This window comes from Mytilus trossulus, chromosome 5 (assembly GCF_036588685.1).
Source record: "Mytilus trossulus isolate FHL-02 chromosome 5, PNRI_Mtr1.1.1.hap1, whole genome shotgun sequence".
Lineage (NCBI taxonomy): Eukaryota > Metazoa > Mollusca > Bivalvia > Mytilida > Mytilidae > Mytilus > Mytilus trossulus.
In genome coordinates, this window is record NC_086377.1 from 18,562,455 (window position 1) to 18,583,318 (window position 20,864).

The 20,864-nt window shown below is 34.6% G+C and overlaps 1 protein-coding gene across 2 annotated transcripts in view; it reads right to left on the minus strand.

Moving 5' to 3' along the window:
• Positions 1 to 537: 537 nt before the first annotated feature.
• The window catches only part of LOC134718623 (adenomatous polyposis coli homolog), a 75,689-nt gene continuing 55,362 nt past the window's right edge, over positions 538 to 20,864 (minus strand). For both annotated transcript variants that reach the window (XM_063581266.1, XM_063581267.1), the window contains 5 exons: positions 20,614 to 20,813; positions 16,305 to 16,422; positions 15,047 to 15,298; positions 12,670 to 12,771; positions 538 to 9,651 (listed from right to left, as the gene is read on the minus strand). In XM_063581266.1, the coding sequence (XP_063437336.1) occupies positions 611 to 9,651; positions 12,670 to 12,771; positions 15,047 to 15,298; positions 16,305 to 16,422; positions 20,614 to 20,813 (9,713 nt within the window). In that variant the 3' untranslated portion in view covers positions 538 to 610. The remainder of the gene's footprint in view (positions 9,652 to 12,669; positions 12,772 to 15,046; positions 15,299 to 16,304; positions 16,423 to 20,613; positions 20,814 to 20,864) is intronic.

Genomic DNA, 20,864 nt, shown 5'->3' on the forward strand with positions numbered 1-20,864 from the left:
ATGCAAATGTCCATGTATAAGACGGATTAATTTTAGGACATCCAATTACGAAGGCCTGTTTTGAAGGGTTATTATACCAACTTAATTTTCAAACAGTTACAGAGTTTGTAACTTTTTTCAACACAAAATAAGTTAACAGATGTTTTGAAGTTGGTTTCTATCCGACACAGCCCATATTATATTTGACCTATTTGACCAGTCAGATCTGGTAAAAAAAAATCTTATTCAAACTGACCTTGCATTAAATGTGTTACAACAATGACTTATGAAGATCTATATACAACCTTTAGGACATTTAACGATATGGCCAAACACAAAGTATGTGAGTTTACTGTACCCCTACCTATCTTCATTTTTATCCCCTACCCTAAAGTTTATTTTTCCATTTTTAACAGTTTAAGTCACAATGTTGCTCCTAATAGAGTCAGACGCAAGGTAAAAAAAATAAAATGAAAAAATCCCTACCTTCCCATCTTATTTGTTTTCAGAACGTGACAGTAAACACACATACATGTTTTCTTGGCCTATGTGATATATATCATGAGCAGTATCTTACACTGTAATATATCATGAGAAGTATCTTACACTGTAATATATCATGAGTAATAGCTTACACGGTAGTCACTTTACAACTTTTACTTTTCTTTTCGTCACCTGAACTTCCTTCAGATTTCACACTGTTCAAAAACGAAGCTCGTCTACGAGCCATCAGCATTTCTGTTTTTGTTGCATGCTGGGAAGTTGGTGTCGGTGCAGTTTTTTTTCCTGGCACTGCTGGCTTTAAGAACACATCGTCATCATCTATACGACTTTTGTTCAAGTCCACTTTACTTTCCGTGTCTGATTTGACAACAATAGTAGATGGCTTGTAATTAAATGGTGGCACGAGTGCTGATTGTGGACTTGTCTTTACATTATCCAGGGAACATACACTACTGTTTCTTTTCTTATTATCTTTTTCCTTCTTTCCTTTCTTTTTATTCATTTTTTCAATTTCCCGGACTTCACATACTGACACAGAATGAACTGAATGAACTGAGTGAATAGAATGAATACTCTCACGTGATGAATATAACGATGTTTTTGATCCCGATTTTTTCGATTCTGAACTTTTCCTACTGAATATATTTTTCAGTCCTTTTGGAAGAAAACTTTTGCTACCTTCCTTTTTCTCTTTTGATTTCTTTTTTGGACTTAGTGAATGTTTATTTAGCTCAGGTTCTGAACGAGAAGTATTTCCATCTCGTCTTACCCAAATTGAGTCTTCGTCATCACTGGCGACACTAGCAAATGATTCCTCTGTATTTCTCCTCCAGGAACTCATAGTTGAACTTGCTTGACTAGAAACACTTTCATTCATAACACTACCAGCTATGCTCCCATTTGCTATTGAAGACTCAAGTAGCAGTTTCACAGCTTCCAATGATTTGCTTGTTTCGTCTGCATCAGGAACTTGAACACTACTCTTATCCAAGTCAGATTTCTTTTTCTTCCATGTTCCAGAATCGATTCGTTTCTCCAACGACTTCAAATCAAAGTCTCCGAAAGATTTATTTTTATCTGGTGAAATATCTTTACTACTTGAACCACTTGTTTTTGAATAACTTGTAGATTCTTTCTCTGATGAAATACTACTTTGCGAACTTTTTCTTCCTACACTTTTAGAGTTATTTCCCTTGGATCTAGATTTCAGTCCATCGTCATCCTTATCTTGAAGTGATAATCCTGACAATTTCATGACCTCATTATCAACTTCTTCATCAGACTCGTTATCTGGGCATGGTAATTGACTACAACGATTCACTGTCACTAACTTATCGTAAGTTGAACTACGACTTATTTCATCCTTTTGATTTTCTGATTCTTCATCAATCGAAATGTTTTTGGCACTCAATGTATCAGTTTTCGGTGGCTGGAGTTTACTTCCTGAATTTGCTCTAGGTAATCTCGATGGAGATACTGTAGAAACTGGAAGTTTTGAATTATTTGATTTGGGTGTGCCTTCATTGAAACTGTCTTCTTTTTTCCATAAACCAGCGATTTTACTTCCAACTTGTTTTTTGCCCACAACACCAGCACTACATCTACGATTTTCAGAAGAGAATGAGGAAGACTTATTTAACTGACTTTCACTTTTTTTATTAGAAGGCGGGTTAGTGATTGAATTTTTTCTACCCACTGGTGTTGAAGGCCTAGAGTTATTTTTCAGACTTGCAATACTATCAGATTTCTTCAAGTCACTTTTACTCGACACTTTCTTCAGGTTAGGATTTGATCCAGTATGTTTCAAATTTTGTCCAGATCTATTTAGATAATTGCCACTGCCCGATTTATTCAAGTTAACATTGCTGCCTGATTTATTCAACATTTGTCCGCTTCCAGACTTATTCAACATCTGTCCACTGCCTGATTTATTCAAGTTTGTGCCAACTTTATTCAATGAATTGCCACTTCCAGTTTTAGTAACATTTAACTGTGTGCCACTAAGAGTCTTCTTCAGATCACTATTCACAACTTTATTTTTAGTGTTTTTCACTGGTGTTTTAGTTGTCTGACTAGGTCCACTACTTTTAATAGTTTTCATTGTTTTGGCAACAGTCTTATTTGTTTCCAAGTTTTCTTCAGTTGAGTCCATAATAAAGTTATGAGAATTTAAAGCTTTAACCCATGAATTAGGCACAGCATTTTCCTTATTTTGCTTTTTGCCGCTACTCGAAACAGATTGTCCATTATCTACATTGTCCACATTTTCCAATTTCCTATTGTCTTCATAAGACCCAATAATTGGTGCATTTTCAAATGACGATTCCTTAGTAAATGTTCCTTGTTTTACTAAAGGTTTAGGTTTTTCTGCACTATTGGCTATGACTTTACGATTCGGAGTTGTTGCTGTAGGTAAGCGTGATGGACTATTTTTTGCATTAACTGACAGTCGGCTAACTGGTGTAGTACCATTTGGTTTTGGAATAATCTTAGGTTTCATTTGTGCTTTAGTTGGTGTGCTACTAGCCTGAGGATGAGACCTGGACCTTGCTGGTCCGCCTGGTCTGGCCATAGCTTTTGTTGTATTGACCTGCTTTGCATTGATTGCATTCATTTCCTGTTTAGTTGGTGTAGGTTTTTGTAAATGTGGGGTCCTTGGACTATACAGTGGCTTCCTACGGCCTCTAACAGACTTATCAGAGTCCACACTTTTTTGTGGTGTCATTGGTTGTTTTTCATTGGGTTTCACAATTCTTGGTCCACTTGAAATGGAAAAATCTTCAGTAGGAGTTGATCCTGAAAAGTCACTGACTTTTTCGGAATGTACAGACCAAGTTCCAGACTTTTCTGAAGCAGTGTCTGACGTATATCCACAAGAGACTAATGACATTGTCTCATTATCAATAAACATATCTTCATCCATGCTACTACCAATCATACGCTTATGTTGAATTTCCATCACAATACGACTGGCATCGTTCAACAGACTTCTTTCATTTTCTGTTGTAAATTCCTCCTCAAAGGAGCACTCTGGATCCTCACTTCCATCTTCAGGCATGACAAATTGCATTGCACTTTGAATATCTTCATTTGTTATTGTTACGTTAGCACTACAAACATTATCTTTCAAGGTCACATCAGCGCTATCCAACGCTACATCCTCGTTACTGCCACCAGAATCAAAACCAAAATTATCCAGTCCAATTATAGGGTGTGCTGCAATTTCTCGAGCAATTTCGTTGACCTCTTCGTAACTTGCTTGTTTTGGATGATCAATGGGTCCATAATCTGTTATATTATCATACTGCTGATTGAACTTTTCTAAGCTACGATTCATTCTCTTGTCATATAACTGTTCATTAGAGCGGACATTCTTACGTCGTGGTAAGCTATGGTATCCATGAATTGTTTGGTTGTTATTATCCTGATAAGTTGGAATTGCTTCTACAGAATAATGCATTGTATGTCCACGATATTGTCCTGATTTTGTTAATTCAATATTCGAAAATTCTTTTCTTTCTTTTATTCCTTCATTGTCTTGTGATCTTGATCGTTTCCAAGCACCTCTTTTCACATCTGCTGGTTTGGCAAAAATGAACTCCGATGGTTTATCCTGGGCGGTCTTTTGCCATGAAGAATAGCGTGATTCATGAGATGTTTGATGTCGACTTCGGCCATGGTTCATGTATTCAAAATCTTCAGCAGAAGAACAACTTCTCGACATTCTGCTGTGAACTTCTGCCTGTGATTCAATCGTGCCGTGATATTCAGAAAACGGAAGACCAGAATCGATGGAATGTCTGTCTTTCCTTACATGTGATGAAATATCTTTCAAAGAGGAAGAATTAGGAACACTTCGTCTTGACGAACTTTGTGATTTGTCCAATTCACTTTTTGGTCGACTCTTCGGTAAAGCAGATGTAATACAGTCATTAAGCAAAGCCTCGTCAAGTTCTGAGAATTCTGCATCATCATCATCATCATCGTCATCCTCATCAACAATATTAGTTTTGTTTAATTCTTCAATTTCTAAACTTTTTACTGACTCAGATTTTGTAGACTTTGTTTCATCACTTGACTGACCTTCAACTTCACGTTGAAGGTCAGGATCTGGTAAAATGGATGACCCAGAACTTTTAGAGGTTTTTGAACTTCCAAGAAGTTTAGCCAGTTTTTCTGATGTTGAATCTTTATCATCATCAATAATACCAAGTGAACTTAGAGAATCACTGCAGGAGAAACTCTGGGGTGTATCTTCAACATTATAAACACGAACGGAATCGGCAGATTCGCTATGAATAAAGACCGAATCGTCAACTGAATTTTGAAATGTCCTACTGATAGATAGGGACTCCTTGAAAGTTGCTGATCCAGTTGGTACTGGATGAGAGTAATTTATAGGTATGTCTGATGAATCAATTGTTAAATCACTCATAGAAGTAGCACTTGAAAAATTATTGGGTGTATCTTCAGTTGCATACGTACACATCTGATCTGCATCCATGTTCTGTATACTTGAACTAATATGACTTGAGGTTCGCTGAGGTTGGAAGGCCTTTGGATGAGATTCTGGTTGACTTTGTGCTTGCTTTTCCATCATTTGAAAAGATTTTGAATTTGATTTTGTTTCTGATCCTTCAGCCTTACGATCATTATCATATTTTTGAGAATTTTTCGCCTGAGTATTTTTATCACCCAATTCTTTCCCTTTCGGCATAGCAGACATTATAATCTCAGAAAGTAGGTCATCACTATCATCGTCAAACGAACTTCCTTCCGACTCCGTATCATTGTCTTCCCCTTTTAATGTTTTATCGGCATTATCTTGCTCTATTTCATCCTGTTCATTTTCATTCTGGATTTCACTTTTCACTTTAATTTCAGGTTTTGGACTCAAGCTTTCGTCCCCTACAGAAAGATTTGTAGTAATTACACTCAGGTCACTTAGAGAAGTTGCATGTGAAAAACTAATGGGAGTATCTTCAGTGGCGTAAGTAGTAACAGCATCTTCTCCTTCGTGTCTATCAAGATCAGCTAGCTGTTTTAATTTTTCTTTATGTTTCTCCTCTAGTTTTGCTTTATCTGTTGACTGCTCATGCTTAGGAGAAGTTGGCATTGACATATTATAGGGAGTATCCTCTACAGCATAAGACTTTATCATATCATCATCCGGAATTTCAACTTCGTCAACATCTTCAAAATTGAATGGATTGGCCTTCTTCACGCTTGGTGACACTGCAGCTGAACCATTCATCGGCGTTCCTTCAGTGGCATATGATGTAACAGAGTCTCCGTAAGAATCGTAAATGTCGACATCTCCTCTCAATATATTTTGAATTTTCTGAAAGTTTTTAGGTTTGTTTGCATTTTGGATCGGTGGTGCCCCTTCATTTGCATAAACACGTAAAGTATCACCTTGTGGAGGTTGAGCAGACGGTCCAACCTTGTAGAATACTTGTGAATTTGTTTGCTGTGCTTGTAAAACTCTTCCCCCTTGAGGCTGACGATTTTGTTGTTTAGCAGATGCTTGATTTTTACTATAAGGAACATTCTCATCAGCGTACTTCTTTAAACTATCCTGATTTTCACTTCCTAATTGATAATTATTTTTAGGCTTTGGTTGTGGTTTTGGTGGCACCTTTTTGACATTTGCCTGTGGTGGTAATCCTTCGTTTGCAAACAGCTTGACATCATCATCAGCAGCAGCACTATTGGTGAAATCTTCGGAGTGTGACATTCTCATAGCAGTTTTTTGCTTCTGTTTGTCTGATTTATTGGGCGATTCAGATTTTGAGCCATTTTTCTTTTTTATCATGTTGTCAGAGGAGCTTCTACGCATCTTTCTAGGCATAGCAGCACTGATGCACTGTTTCAAAATATCCTCTTCCCCTTCGGAGACCTCAGAATTAGATGACTCGTCTTTTTCATGGTCATAAACAACAGTTTCATCATTTTCATCGATATTCGTCAAAATATTAATATTATTCTTCAAATCCAGTGGCTTGACAGGTTCAGGGTCATCCATTGTCAATGAACTGAGAACACTACAAGTTTCCGAAAAATATGGCGGGGTGCCTTCATCAGCGTAAATTCTTGGTGGTTCATCTTTGCTTACAGTTGAGGCAGTGTCCATTGGAATTCGTTTAATTGGGTTCTGAGGACCAGGAGGAAGAGGTCGGACCATTTGAACATTCCTTCCCAGCATGCTTGTGAACTGTTTGGGCAGGGAAGGGAAGTCACTCTGTTTGCTACCAGCATCTGATCCCTTGTCTTGTTCTTGTTCAGGGTTCGGACTTCCAGGCATACTTTCACTTGGTGAATCTGGCAGTTCACTAGGGGAGACAACTTCGCTAGCTCTGCGACTATATTCACTTACTACAGAACTATGGACAGAGTGACCATCAAAACTCGTCAATGAGTCTGGAGAACTGCACCTAGAAAACATCAATGGAGTATCCTCCACATGGTGACTATCATCAAATGTTACAGTTTTACGTTCTTTTTCCGAACACTCTGTACTGTCTGAATCGCTCATTAATTTCTGCCTTCCTGTAATAGGAGTATATTTTGGCGCACACATTGTTTTTTTCTGAGGAGTATCATCCTGCTCATTAATACTTTGTAGATTGGAGACTCCTGTTGTTGGAGTTTTATCACCTCGATCGTGAGCCTCACTGCTGTGTAAACTACTCAATGAACTGACACGTGAGAAACAGATAGGTGTGCCTTCTTCACAATAAGTCTTAATTTGGTCTTCGGCTGTATCATCATCATCTGGAGCATGGAATGACTGCTGGATGTCATTCTCTTCATCTCTGCTGCTGTCTGGACTCATTTCCTTGTCCTCATCATTACGACTGTATCTGGGGATAACAGTTGAACCAGTATTATGGTCTGTGTTCAGGCTACCAGATCCACTTCGTTTCTCTGATCCAGAACCACTTTGTTTATCATCAGCCTGAGAACTATAATCCGTGGGCTCTTCCTTCATCTGTCCATCCTCCGTGTCATTATGGTCATGGTCATGATCATGAACAGGTTTTGATAGATCAGTCAAGGAATTCGCCATTGACAAATAATATCTTGGTGTGCCTTCGGTGTAAAATGTCGTGACTTGATCTTCGTTACAATGCATTTCTTCTATACGATCATTCATCCATCTTGCCTCTTCTAACTTACAATCTGCACAGTTTTTGTATGGGTCCTGTTCTCTAGGTTCATAAGATCTTGACCTTTCTGGTTCATAACCTCTTTGCTTTCCATTGTAAGGTTCGTCATGGTTTTCAGCATATCGTACGGAGAAATCAGTCGGTTGGTCATCATGGTCAAGATCAGTTTCTGTATAGGATGACGACATCTTCATCATAACTTGAGGTGGTGGGAAACTGGGTGACATCATTCGTACTTGTTGTTGGAAGCCAAAACGGTTAAATGATGGCTGCCCCGAAAATGAATGATTCATAGGCATCCTTGGTCCCATGTTAACATGTTGATCTGATGCAGGTCTCACGAAGGCATGTCTGGGAGCAGGAGGTAGCTGAGGTCGGATGGTCGGTGGAGAAGGTGTGTTCTGAACATCGGTGTACTTCATGCTATAATCTATTGGTTGATCGTTGTCCTCATCTGACGATGACTGAGCATTGTATATCATGTTGCCAGTCGGTGACATACCATAAATAGGATTGTTGCCATAGTTCATCATGACAACTTGCTGGTTACCACTAGATGGTGTATTAAAGCTACGATAAAGTAAGGCATGTGGAAGTGAGAATTGTCCGTCTGCTTTTGAGGCTTGGGGATTGACAATAGCCTGTTGATTCATATTACTTTCCAACAATCTCTGAACTTCCACTTCTTTCATTGTCTGTGCTATTCTACTATTAGGATTTTTGAGCTGAGAATTTTCTGGCGGAACATTTTGTCTCTGTCCCGTGTTACGATCCAAACTTCCACCATGATGGTCCTGTAATTGTTTGATACCATGATATCGTAACCTGTCGTGAGATATATCTGAATGTGTACTTCCAACACTGTCCTGACTCCCGGATCTAGCCACACGTTTTGGAGACAATAGCCTACTGTCAGATCTAGGTGAATTTTCCCCACTATTACTGTGTTGATATACAGGACCTCTCGGTAAACCTCCGTCAACGTCGTCACTTTGGTTGACATTTTGATTGACAGGAAATCTAAAGTGTGATTGGTCCTTATCTCCTTGACTTGTATCAGTAGGGCTGTCCCGAGGACTTTCATTATTGTCACAAGTTTCTGACAGATTCTGGTCAATACTTTCTTCAAGTGCTCTTTGTTTTCTCACATGTAGCATTGGTCTGTTCATGTTTTGTTTTAAGTCCATGTTCATACTTTTGATCGACGGAAAAGCAGCGACCAAATTTTTCAATGCTGCCGAACTTCCCATAGCAATCATTTGATGTTTAGAGTTCACTAGATTTTTTAACATGCTGACAGCACCCATATCCCATAATGCCTTCTGATCTTCAACACAACGTGCCGATAAATTCCACAATGTGCCACAAGCATTGCTAACAATTGTTAAACTAGCCGATCGTAACTGTCGCAGTAATAGTGGTAAACAGTTCTGTTGCCGTAGAATTAATCGATAGTCCTCACGCACAGTAATATGACTTGAAATGTTCCTCAAAACACCACCTCCATTCTCTATGACAGCAGTAGTTTTGGACGGACTTTTGTATGTTAATGTTTTGACTAGAAATTCCAAAGAACCTTCTACGGCACATATTTCTGCTTTGTTTTCACTACCGTGAGCAGACAAGTTCCAAAGAGCACTAAGAATACTTTTTAACGTGGCTTCCTTTTTCACAACCATTGAAGCTCTCATTAGAGTCGTTGCTGCACCAACATGCCGTAACGATTTTTTGCTAGCTAAATCAGCCTTCCATGACAGATTCCGTAAGACGCTTGCGGCAACTTGTACCAAATCTTCACAACTAGATTTTAATTGTTCAACAAGTCCTTCCATGAATCCATGCATTGAGCAGAGAAGAGCTTTATTTGTTCCATCCCCGAATGTTAGATTTGTCAGCGCCATACAGCCGTAACGACGTAATGTTATGTTGTATTGTTCTGTTGTATGACCGTGAGTCAGCTGATCAACTTCAATTAGGTCAGCTATTGCTTGTACGCCACCTGTTAAATTAAAACAAAAAATTTAGTTACAAGACAATATCAAAATTTTTTATTTTTAAAAAACTTACAGTACTATAAAGATTTTGTGGATTATACTCCTTATTAATTATTTTTTTTAACAATTTTTATGGTAAATTTTGCAATTTTCACATATTTAGAAAGATTTTTATTTGCAATATTGTAAATTCATTTCTATTTCTGGAATACAAATTTTTGTTGAGTTTATTGATAACAGTGTATCATACATCAACCAGATGCTCCGCAGGGCGCAGCTTTATACGACCGCAGAGGTTGAACCCTGAACAGTTGGGGCAAGTATGGACACAACATTCAAGCTGGATCCAGCTCTAAATTTGGATTGTGATTAAATATTTGACACAGCATAGGTTTCTGACACAGAATGAATGTGTTCTAATGAACTTAAAATTTTTGTTTTCTCTTAGAGCAATTCACTATGCTGTTGAATATTAATCCTCTCAAAAAAAATTCTAATGGAGTTTGTAACAATAACTACTCATTTAAATACATCATAAAATATTAAGATGTAAAAAAAAATGCTTGTTATCACTGAATGGTAAAGATTGTTTTAATTTATCAGTTGGTAGTTAAAAGTGAATATACATTGTATATTGTATATAACAAATATTTAAGTTGATTCTGGACAAAGAAAGATAACTCCAATTAAAAAAATGTCTTGCTATTGCACAATATTGTGCAATTAGATATTTTTTGCTTACTATTCTGGACAAAGAAAGATAACTCTAATTAAAAAAAAAAATGCTATTTCACAATATTGTGCAATTAGATATTTCTTGCCATTGCGCAATACTGTGCAATTGAAAAGACTTGCTATTGCACAATACTTAATATAATAATTTTAGATCCTGATTTGGACCAACTTGAAAACTGGGCTCATAATCAAAAATCTAAGTACATCTTCGGATTCTGATCATTCAGCATATCAAAGAACCCCAAGAATTCAATTTTTGATGAAATAAAACTAAGTTTGATTTTGGACCCTGATTTGGACCAACTTGAAAACTGGGCCAATAATCAAAAATCTAAGTTCATTTTTAGATTCAGCATATCAAAGAATCCCAAGGATTCAATTTTTGTCAAAATCAAACTAAGTTTAATTTTGGACCCTTTGGACCTTAATGTAGACCAATTTGAAAACAGGACCAAAAATTAAGAATCTTCATACAGTTAGATTCGGCATATCAAAGAACCCCAATTTTTCAATTTTTGATGAAATCAAACAAAGTTGAATTTTGGACCCTTTGGGCCCCTTATTCCTAAACTGTTAGGACCAAAACTCCCAAAATCTATACCAACCTTCCTTTTATGGTCATAAACCTTGTGTTTAAATTTCATATATTTCTATTTACTTAAACTAAAGTTATGGTGCGAAAAACCAAGAAAAATGCTTATTTGGACCCCTTTTTGGCCCCTTATTCCTAAACTATTGGAACCAAAACTCCCAAAATCAATCCCAACCTTCCTTTTAGGGTCAAAAACCTTGTGTTAAAATTTCATAGATTTCTATTCAATTTTACTTAAGTTAAAGTGCGAAAACTTAAAGTATTTGGACGACGACGACGCCAACGTGATAGCAATATACAACGAAAATTTTTCAAATTTTGCGGTCGTATAAAAATGTCAAAGTATGAAAATTGGTAACCCTAAAAATAAATGAATCCACAGTATTTTTCTACTAGAAAATAATTTTTCAGTTGTTCATTTATTACTTGTGTGCAAGTCAGACTGCTTTTTGCTTTTTTTTACAATGTAATGTACTTAAGTATTGTATAACGAAAGAAATCCATCAGCTTTTCATGAAAGTAAGCAATTAATTTTTGCATACAGATCTTTTTTGTGTCAATATGTTTTATTGCACCATTTTCTGTGATAATCTTTTTAATTTGATTGAGAATTGTCTGCACATGTTTAGCAGCAATAATTACATGCATAGTTAGGACAAGAACATGTTTCATAAGAGATATGCCCTTATAAGGTTTCCGTCAAAAAAGAATCCAACCAACTGATCTTCATTTACGTTTTTTGATTGAGTTAAGCCTGCCAATTGATATTTTATCTATGTTGTGATGTAATGCTATTGTTTCAGAAAAAGGGAGAAGGTTTGGATCCATTAAAACGTTTAATCACGCTGCAAATGTTTGCACCTGTTCTGAGTCAGGAATCTGATGTACAGTAGTTTGTTTATGTAATATATACGTGTTTCTTGTTTCTCATTTTTTATATAGATAAGACCGTTGGTTTTCCCATTTGAATGGTTTTACACTAGTAATTTTGGGGCCCTTTATAGCTTGTTGTTCAATGTGAGCCAAGGCTCCGTGTTGAAGGCTGTACATTGACCTATAATGGTTTACTTTTTTAAATTGTAATTCCGATGGAGAGTTGTCTCATTGGCACTCACACCACATCTTCCAATATCTATTTGCTCTAGCTCTTGTAAATGTTGGCTAAGTAGCAGCAAACATCAATTTAAAGTTTTGGGCTTGAAATGCCCAGAATCAGAACCCATGACATCACATTGAGTATGTATTAATTACTGTAAATTTAGAAATTGTTGCAATGTTTTTATTATTGAGAAAAAATGCAACAAGGTTATAATCACAATTTTGTAATATTTTATATGAATTTTTTCAATTTCGCAAAAATTAAAATCACTTTTAAGTCTAAAATGACCAAATCGTATTAGGTGGTTCCTAACACTACAGGGAGATAACTCTGTAAAATCAGCTAAACATTTTAATGACACTGTTTTGTTAATTTTCTGATAAATTGGTTGGTTCAAATTTTTAGCATTTTTTATATTTTTGTCGAAGGGTTAGAGAAAATATTTTGTCAAAATTTTATGAAAATTATAGAGCCAAATAAATTTTAGTCAAGGTGTTGGGTACCACCTTAATAAATGCGTGCAATAATTTCTGAATTTACAGCATTTTGTGTATACTATACTGTTAACACATATTGATCAATTTTAAAAATACTAACCTAAACAACAGATAGCATGACGATGTTCCTCATCAAATGACAACTTCATCAGAGCCGCTACAGCAGGACCAGGATGGTGCTCCATGTCACCCGTTCTAGGAGCTGAAATCATAACAATAATATCTTTATAATGGTACTGGGTTTTGGTACATTTCAAAAATTTGTTATTCTAAGCTTTATATTCATATGTATAACATCATTACATTGCGTTTCATAGGACTTTCTGATTTTGATTAGCTGTGACGACAACAGCTTTGGTATTTCAAAATTATAATTTATTCCTAATAAAATGTAACATCTATGATGGAAGGTGATCTCTGTGACGACATTAAAAGTATAGAAAAATAAACGGAAAAGCTTTATTTTAATCCTTATTTCATTGTAACAGGGAGAATGTAATTATAAGAACTAAATGTTTTGTTTTGTAATTTTAAGAGGTAAAATTGTTGATTGTACACATATTTTTAGTTGAAAGCTTTTCTACAGTCACTCCAAAATGTTACTCAACCAACACATGTACACCTCAATATAATTACAAAAGAACCATCTAATTCTATACTTATCATTTTTAATACTACAATTTTTGCATTACAGCCAATTTCAATGAGTATGTAGCTAAAGGTAATATCTTTGTTTAACTTGCTTGCTTGCTGAACCGTGAAGTCATTGTTAGGTAAGGTACACTATCATACTTTAAAAGTAGCCTAGTCCTACAGACAGATTGCTTGGTTATATGTCGGACTAGTCTACTCTTAAAGGCGGCTAGTACCCTACCTTACTTCACAATTAAGCTAGCAAGCAAACTAAACAAAATTATTACCTTTAGCTACTTACTAATTGCATTCTGTGTGTGTTTCAAGCTAGGAGCCTGAAGTTGTCTTTGGTACATGTCTGTATTACTATTTTTGGTATTAAATTGTTTTTTTCTAAATTAGGCCATTAGTTTTCTAGTTTGAATGGTTTCACATTTTTCATGTTGGGGTCTTTGATAGCTGACTGTACAGTAGTGGTTTTACTCATTGTTGAAGACTGTACAGTTGCCTTTATCTACTTAAATCCTCTTTATTTGAACTCGGATGAATAGTGGTCTAATTGGCACATACCGCATGTCCTAATTTTTTTATTCTGGGACAGCCCTAACTTAATACTTTCACTAGCTAGTACCTAACACTAATGGGAGATAACTATGTAAAATCAGCTAAAAGTTTTAGTTACCTTGTATTGTTGAGGAAATACAAAGCTTCTCAATGATCAAAATTAATATTTGTCAAACTGCTATATTTCCAACCATTTTTTTCTGAGAAAGTGATTGGTTCAATTTTTTTTTTAATTCTTATATTTTTTTTAAAGGGTCATAGTTAATATCTTGTCAAAAATTTATAACAAGAGGATGTCACAATGACAGCAAACCGGATTTATTAACATTTATTTGTGTCCTGCAAATATCACAAGAACCATAACTGATGAACTGTGAAAGTAAAAATCGTCAATATCAAATTTGACCTCAATTTTGTCATCAGTATCAACGTATTAAAATTTGAAAAGCTTAGATTGAATGGTTCATGAGTAAATTCAACAACTTGAATGGAAATGCCATTTTACGATCTTTCAAGAACCATAACTCCTGAACAGTAGAAGTCAAAATCGTCATTATTGAACTTGACCTCTATTTTGTCATCAGTAACAACATATTAAAATTTGGGAAGATTTGGTAGAACAGTTCATGCGTAAATGCACGGACACGACTGGAAACTCCATTTTTCCATCTTTCAAGAATCATAACTCCAGAACGGTAAAAGTCAAAATCGTCATTATTGAAATTGACCTTAATTTTGTCATCAGTAACAGCATATTAAAATTTGGTAAGATTTGGTAGAACAGTTCATGTGTATATGCACGGACACGACTGGAAACTCCATTTTTCCATCTTTCAAGAACCGTAACTCCAGAACGGTAAAAGTCAAAATCGCCATTATTGAACTTGACCTTCATTTAGTTGTCAGTAACTACATATTAAAGTTTTAAAAGCTTTGGTTGAACGGTTCATGAGTTAATGCACGGACACGACTGAAAACTCCATTTTTCCATCTTTCAAGAACCATAACTCCTGAACGGTAAAAGACAATATCGCCATTATTAAACTTAACCTTCATGAAGTTGTCAGTAACAACATATTAAATTTTTATAAAGTTTGGTTGAACATATGCATGGACAACATTTGATTGGCGCCTGCCTGATGCCCGCCGTACATCCCAAAAATCAATAAGCGACATTTTTGTCCCTAAAATCCGGTTAAAAATTAGACAAGCCAAATTAAATTTAGTCAAGTTCCACCTTAATTTGTAAATCTACAAGTCATTTTACAAAAGTTTCATACCTGGTTTTTGTTTTCCCTCATCATCTTCATCCAGACTATCTCTCAGCTGATCACAGTGTGCTCTAAGTTGCTCCAGTAATCGGAGCACCCTAGCCTCCCTCCGTCCACGTTTGTCATCAGGATGGGAGTGTACAATGTTATGTAATGCTGCAGCCGCCCTTGCTCGTGCTTCTTTACTCCCCCTGGTGTTCCCAAGTAAGGCAGAGTCTTTATCACTGCCATGGAGAAGCTGGATCAGAAGTGGCATGCAACCTAAAATAATAAAAATATTTAGTTTTTCAAAAAACAATATTTTTATACAAGTAACTAATGTACAGTTTATTTTCTAATCCTACTATAAAAATGTATTTTTGTATAATGATATCTGTAATGATGACAAATCATTTTTTTTTTTAATAGTTTTCCCGTTTGAATGGTTTTACAAATATAAAAGTAGTGCATATGCAACCTGAAATGAAAAATTATTTATGCAAGTTTTTCAAAAATAGATATATATTGTTCTTTTATATGTATAAATGTTTGAAGTGACCTATAGGTCCAAAGGGCCAGGTGTTGATACATGTAATTACAACCTCTTATCGAAATATTGTTTATTATTGTAATACACATGTCTCTATAATAAACAATTTGGTATTGGTATTATATTATTATATTATAAGCTATGTACAGCTAGTTTTCTTAATTCTATTATCATAATGTATTTTTGTAAATTGATATATATATATGTGCAATGATCACAAATAAGTATGTTTAAAATTAAGAATAGACATGGAATATACATTATATACAAAAGGTTCTCAAAATTAATTTTCAAACATTTGTATTTTTCATTTTTAGATATTTAATCTTCAAACAATATGTAATACAATTGGTTGATTTACTATGAAGGTCGGTGTCCATTTTTGAAGGTCGTTTGAAATTCTCTTAATGAGTGCTTTGGTAAACCTTTTAGGGGAGGTTGCTGCCACATTAATTATTGCTCCTAATTTAACTTTATATTTATATCATAGAGGCAGCTAATCAATTTCCAGAGTAAAATAACTTTCAGTGACACATTCAACCAAATACTTTAAGGTTTTTGTCAGCAATACTGTTGTCCATAAATGATTTTTTTTTCCAGTTACACCATTAACTTAAGATTGAGTCTAAACTATCCAAGACTCTTGATATCCTGAACATTTATTTACAAAAACGATTAGATCTACACTAAATGAAAAGCCATTAAGATGTCAACATATGATTTTACAAGAACACCTACCTGATTGTCTCATGGCTATACAACTGTCCTGTGAACTAGACATGGCTAATAATGTACGACTCATATCATCTTTGTCATGTGTACCTAGCATACTCAACAGGGAATACACCATTTCAACCTGAAATATACAACAAATACAGCATTTATTTTTCTAGCGTATTTTGTATTGTCTTAATTATCTCCGAGTTTATGAAAAATAATATGGAGTTTTATTTTTTTAAAGTTTAAAGCTTATATCATATTTTCATATTGTCTAAAATTTCTCTGAATTTCATCATTATAAAAGATAACCAGATGCTCCGCAGGGCGTAGCTTTATAAGACCGCAGAGGTTGAACCCTGAACGGTTGGGGCAAGTATGGACACAACATTCAAGCTGGATTCCGCTCTAAATTTGGATTGTGATTAAATAGTTGACACAGCATAGGTTTCTGACACAGAATGAATGTATTCAAATGAACTTAAAATTTTTGTTTTCTCTTAGAGCAATTCACTATGCTGTTGAATATTAATCCTCTCAAAAAAATGTTTGAAGAAATTTTCTTTTTATTTATGAAATTTCAAATGAGAAAAATTGAACCCAATTTTTTATTCACATCCCCCTTTCCCTTATTCCAAAACTAATTTCAATTAAAATATTCTAATGGAGTTTGCAACAATTACTACTCATTTAAATACATCATAAAATATTAAGATGTAAAAAAACTGCTTGTTATCACTGAATGGTAAAGATTATTTAAATTTATCAGTTGGTAGTAAAAAGTGAATATACATTGTATATAACAAAGATTTAAGTTGATTCTGGACAAAGAAAGATAACTCCAATTAAAACCAGATGCTCCGCAGGGCGTAGCTTTATACGACCGCAGAGGTTGAACCCTGAACGGTTGGGGCAAGTATGGACACAACATTCAAGCTGGATTCCAATCTTAATTTGGATTGTGATTAAATAGTTGACACAACATAGGTTTCTGACACAGAATGAATGGATTCAAATGAACTTAAAATTTTTGTTTTCTCTTAGAGCAATTCACTATGCTGTTGAATATTAATCCTCTCAAAAAAATGTTTGAAGAAATTTTCTTTTTATTTATGAAATTTCAAATGAGAAAAATTGAACCCAATTTTTTAATCACATCCCCCTTTCCCTTATTCCAAAACTAATTTCAATTAAAATATTCTAATGGAGTTTGCAACAATTACTACTCATTTAAATACATCATAAAATATTAAGATGTAAAAAAACTGCTTGTTATCACTGAATGGTAAAGATTATTTAAATTTATCAGTTGGTAGTAAAAAGTGAATATACATTGTATATTGTATATAACAAAGATTTAAGTTGATTCTGGACAAAGAAAGATAACTCCAATTAAAAAAAATTCTTGCAGATATTTCTTGCTTACTATACTGGACAAAGAAAGATAACTCTTAATTAAAAAAAAATTTGCTATTTCACAATATTGTGAAATTAGATATTTCTTGCCATTGCACAATACTGTGCAATTGAAAAGACTTCCTATTGCACAATACTTAATATAATAATTTTAGATCCTGATTTGGACCAACTTGAAAACTGGGCCCATAATCAAAAATCTAAGTTCATGTTTAGATTCAGCATATCAAAGAGGCCCAAGAATTTAATTTTTGTTAAAATCAAACTTAGTTTAATTTTGGACCCTTTGCACTTTAATTTAGACCAATTTTAAAACTGGACCAAAAATTAAGAATCTACATACACAGTTAGATTTGGCATATCAAAGAACCCCAATTATTCAATTTTTTATGAAATCAAACAATGTTTAATTTTGGACCTCGATTTTGGCCAACTTGAAAACTGGGCCAATAATCAAAAATCTAAGTACATTTTCAGATTCAGCATATCAAAGAACCCCAAGGTTTCAATTTTTGTTAAAATCAAACTAAGTTTAATTTTGGACCCTTCGGACCTTAGTGTAGACCAATTTGAAAACGGGACCAAAAATTAAGAATCTACATACACAGTTAGATTCAGCATATTAAAGAACCCCAATTATTCAATTTTGATGAAATCAAAAAAAGTTTAATTTTGGACCCTTTGGGCCCCTTTTTCCTTGACTGTTGGGACCAAAACTCCTAAAATCAATACCAATCTTCCTTTTATGGTCATAAACCTTGTGTTTAAATTTCATAGATTTCTATTTACTTATACTAACGCTATGGTGCGAAAACCAAGAAAAATGCTTATTTGGGTCCCTTTTTGGCCCCTAATTCCTAAACAGTTGGGACCGAAACTCCCAAAATCAATACCAACCTTCCTTTTGTGGTCATAAACATTGTGTTTAAATTTCATTGATTTCTATTTACTTTAACTAAAGTTATTGTGCCAAAACCAAGAATAATGCTTATTTGGGCCCTTTTTTGGCCCCTCATTCCTAAATTGTTGAAACCAAAACTCCCAAAATCAATCCCAACCTTTCTTTCGTGGTCATAAACCTTGTGTCAAAATTTCATAGATTTCTATTAACTTAAACTAAAGTTATAGTGCGAAAACCAAGAAAATGCTTATTTGGGCCCTTTTTGGCCCCCGATTCCTAAAATGTTGGGACCAAAACTCCCAAAATCAATACCAGCCTTCCTTTTATGGTCATAAACCTTGTGTTAAAATTTCATAGATTTCTATTCACTTTTACTAAAGTTAGAGTGCGAAAACTAAAAGTATTCGGACGATGACGACGACGACGCCAACGTGATAGCAATATACGACGAAATTTTTTTCAAAATTTGCGGTCGTATAAAAAAATCTTGCAGATATTTCTTGCTTACTATACTGGACAAAGAAAGATAACTCTTAATTAAAAAAAAATTTGCTATTTCACAATATTGTGAAATTAGATATTTCTTGCCATTGCACAATACTGTGCAATTGAAAAGACTTGCTATTGCACAATCCTTAATATAATAATTTTAGATCCTGATTTGGACCAACTTGAAAACTGGGCCCATAATCAAAAATCTAAGTACATGTTTAGATTCAGCATATCAAAGAGGCCTAAGAATTTATTTTTTGTTAAAATCAAACTTAGTTTCATTTTGGACCCTTGGCACTTTAATTTAGACCAATTTTAAAACTGGAACAAAAATTAAGAATCTACATACACAGTTAGATTTGGCATATCAAAGAACCCCAATTATTCAATTTTTGATGAAATCAAACAATGTTTAATTTTGGACCTCGATTTGGGCCAACTTGAAAACTGGGCCAATAATCAAAATTCTAAGTACATTTTTAGATTTAGCATATCAAAGAACCCCAAGATTTCAATTTTTGTTAAAATCAAACTAAGTTTAATTTTGGACCCTTTGGACCTTAATGTAGACCAATTTAAAAATGGGACCAAAAATTAAGAATCTACATACACAGTTAGATTCGGCATATTAAAGAACCCCAATTATTCAATTTTGATGAAATCAAACAAAGTTTAATTTTGGACCCTTTGGGCCCCTTTTTCCTTAACTGTTGGGACCAAAACTCCCAAAATCATTACCAACCTTCCTTTTATAGTCATAAACCTTGTGTTTAAATTTCATAGATTTCTATTTACTTATACTAACGCTATGGTGCGAAAACCAAGAAAAATGCTTATTTGGGTCCCTTTTTGGCCCCTAATTCCTAAACTGTTGGGACCGAAACTCCAAAAATCAATACCAACCTTCCTTTTGTGGTCATAAACATTGTGTTTAAATTTCATTGATTTCTATTTACTTTAACTAAAGTTATTGTGCGAAAACCAAGAATAATGATTATTTGGGCCCTTTTTTTGCCCCTAATTCCTAAACTGTTGAAACCAAAACTCCCAAAATCAATCCCAACCTTTCTTTTGTGGTCATAAACCTTGTGTTAAAATTTCATAGATTTCTATTAACTTAAACTAAAGTTATAGTGTGAAAACCAAGAAAATGCTTATTTGGGCCCTTTTTGGCCCCTAATTCCTAAAATGTTGGGACCAAAACTCCCAAAATCAATACCAGCCTTCCTTTTATGGTCATAAACCTTGTGTTAAAATTTCATAGATTTCTATTCACTTTTACTAAAGTTAGAGTGCGAAAACTAAAAGTATTCGGACGGCGACGACGACGACGCCAACGTGATAGCAATATACGACGAAATTTTTTTCAAAATTTGCGGTCGTATAAAAAATGAAATGTATAAAATTTGTCTGAAGCTAAAGATATCATAATAAACACAGAACAAATGAACTCAAACAATGGAAAAGTCCACCTATCCTTTGGAATGGCAAACTATAATCAAAATAATGACATCATTTTACCTTAGTTCCAAACGGTTGTGGTTGGCCTGTAGCTCCATTCAATTCCTCAGGTGGTTCTCCAACAGAAGGAGGATGAGGTTTATTTGGTAACTTGGAATTCTGGGAGTTATTTGTATTTGTAGAGTTGAAGGACATAATACTAGCACTGTCCTGCTGTTGTTGTTGTTGTGAAATACCTTGGATACTGTTTTCTCTAGAGTCTACAAAATATTAATGGTTTAATTGGTTTAAAATGTCATCATTTAGGATGT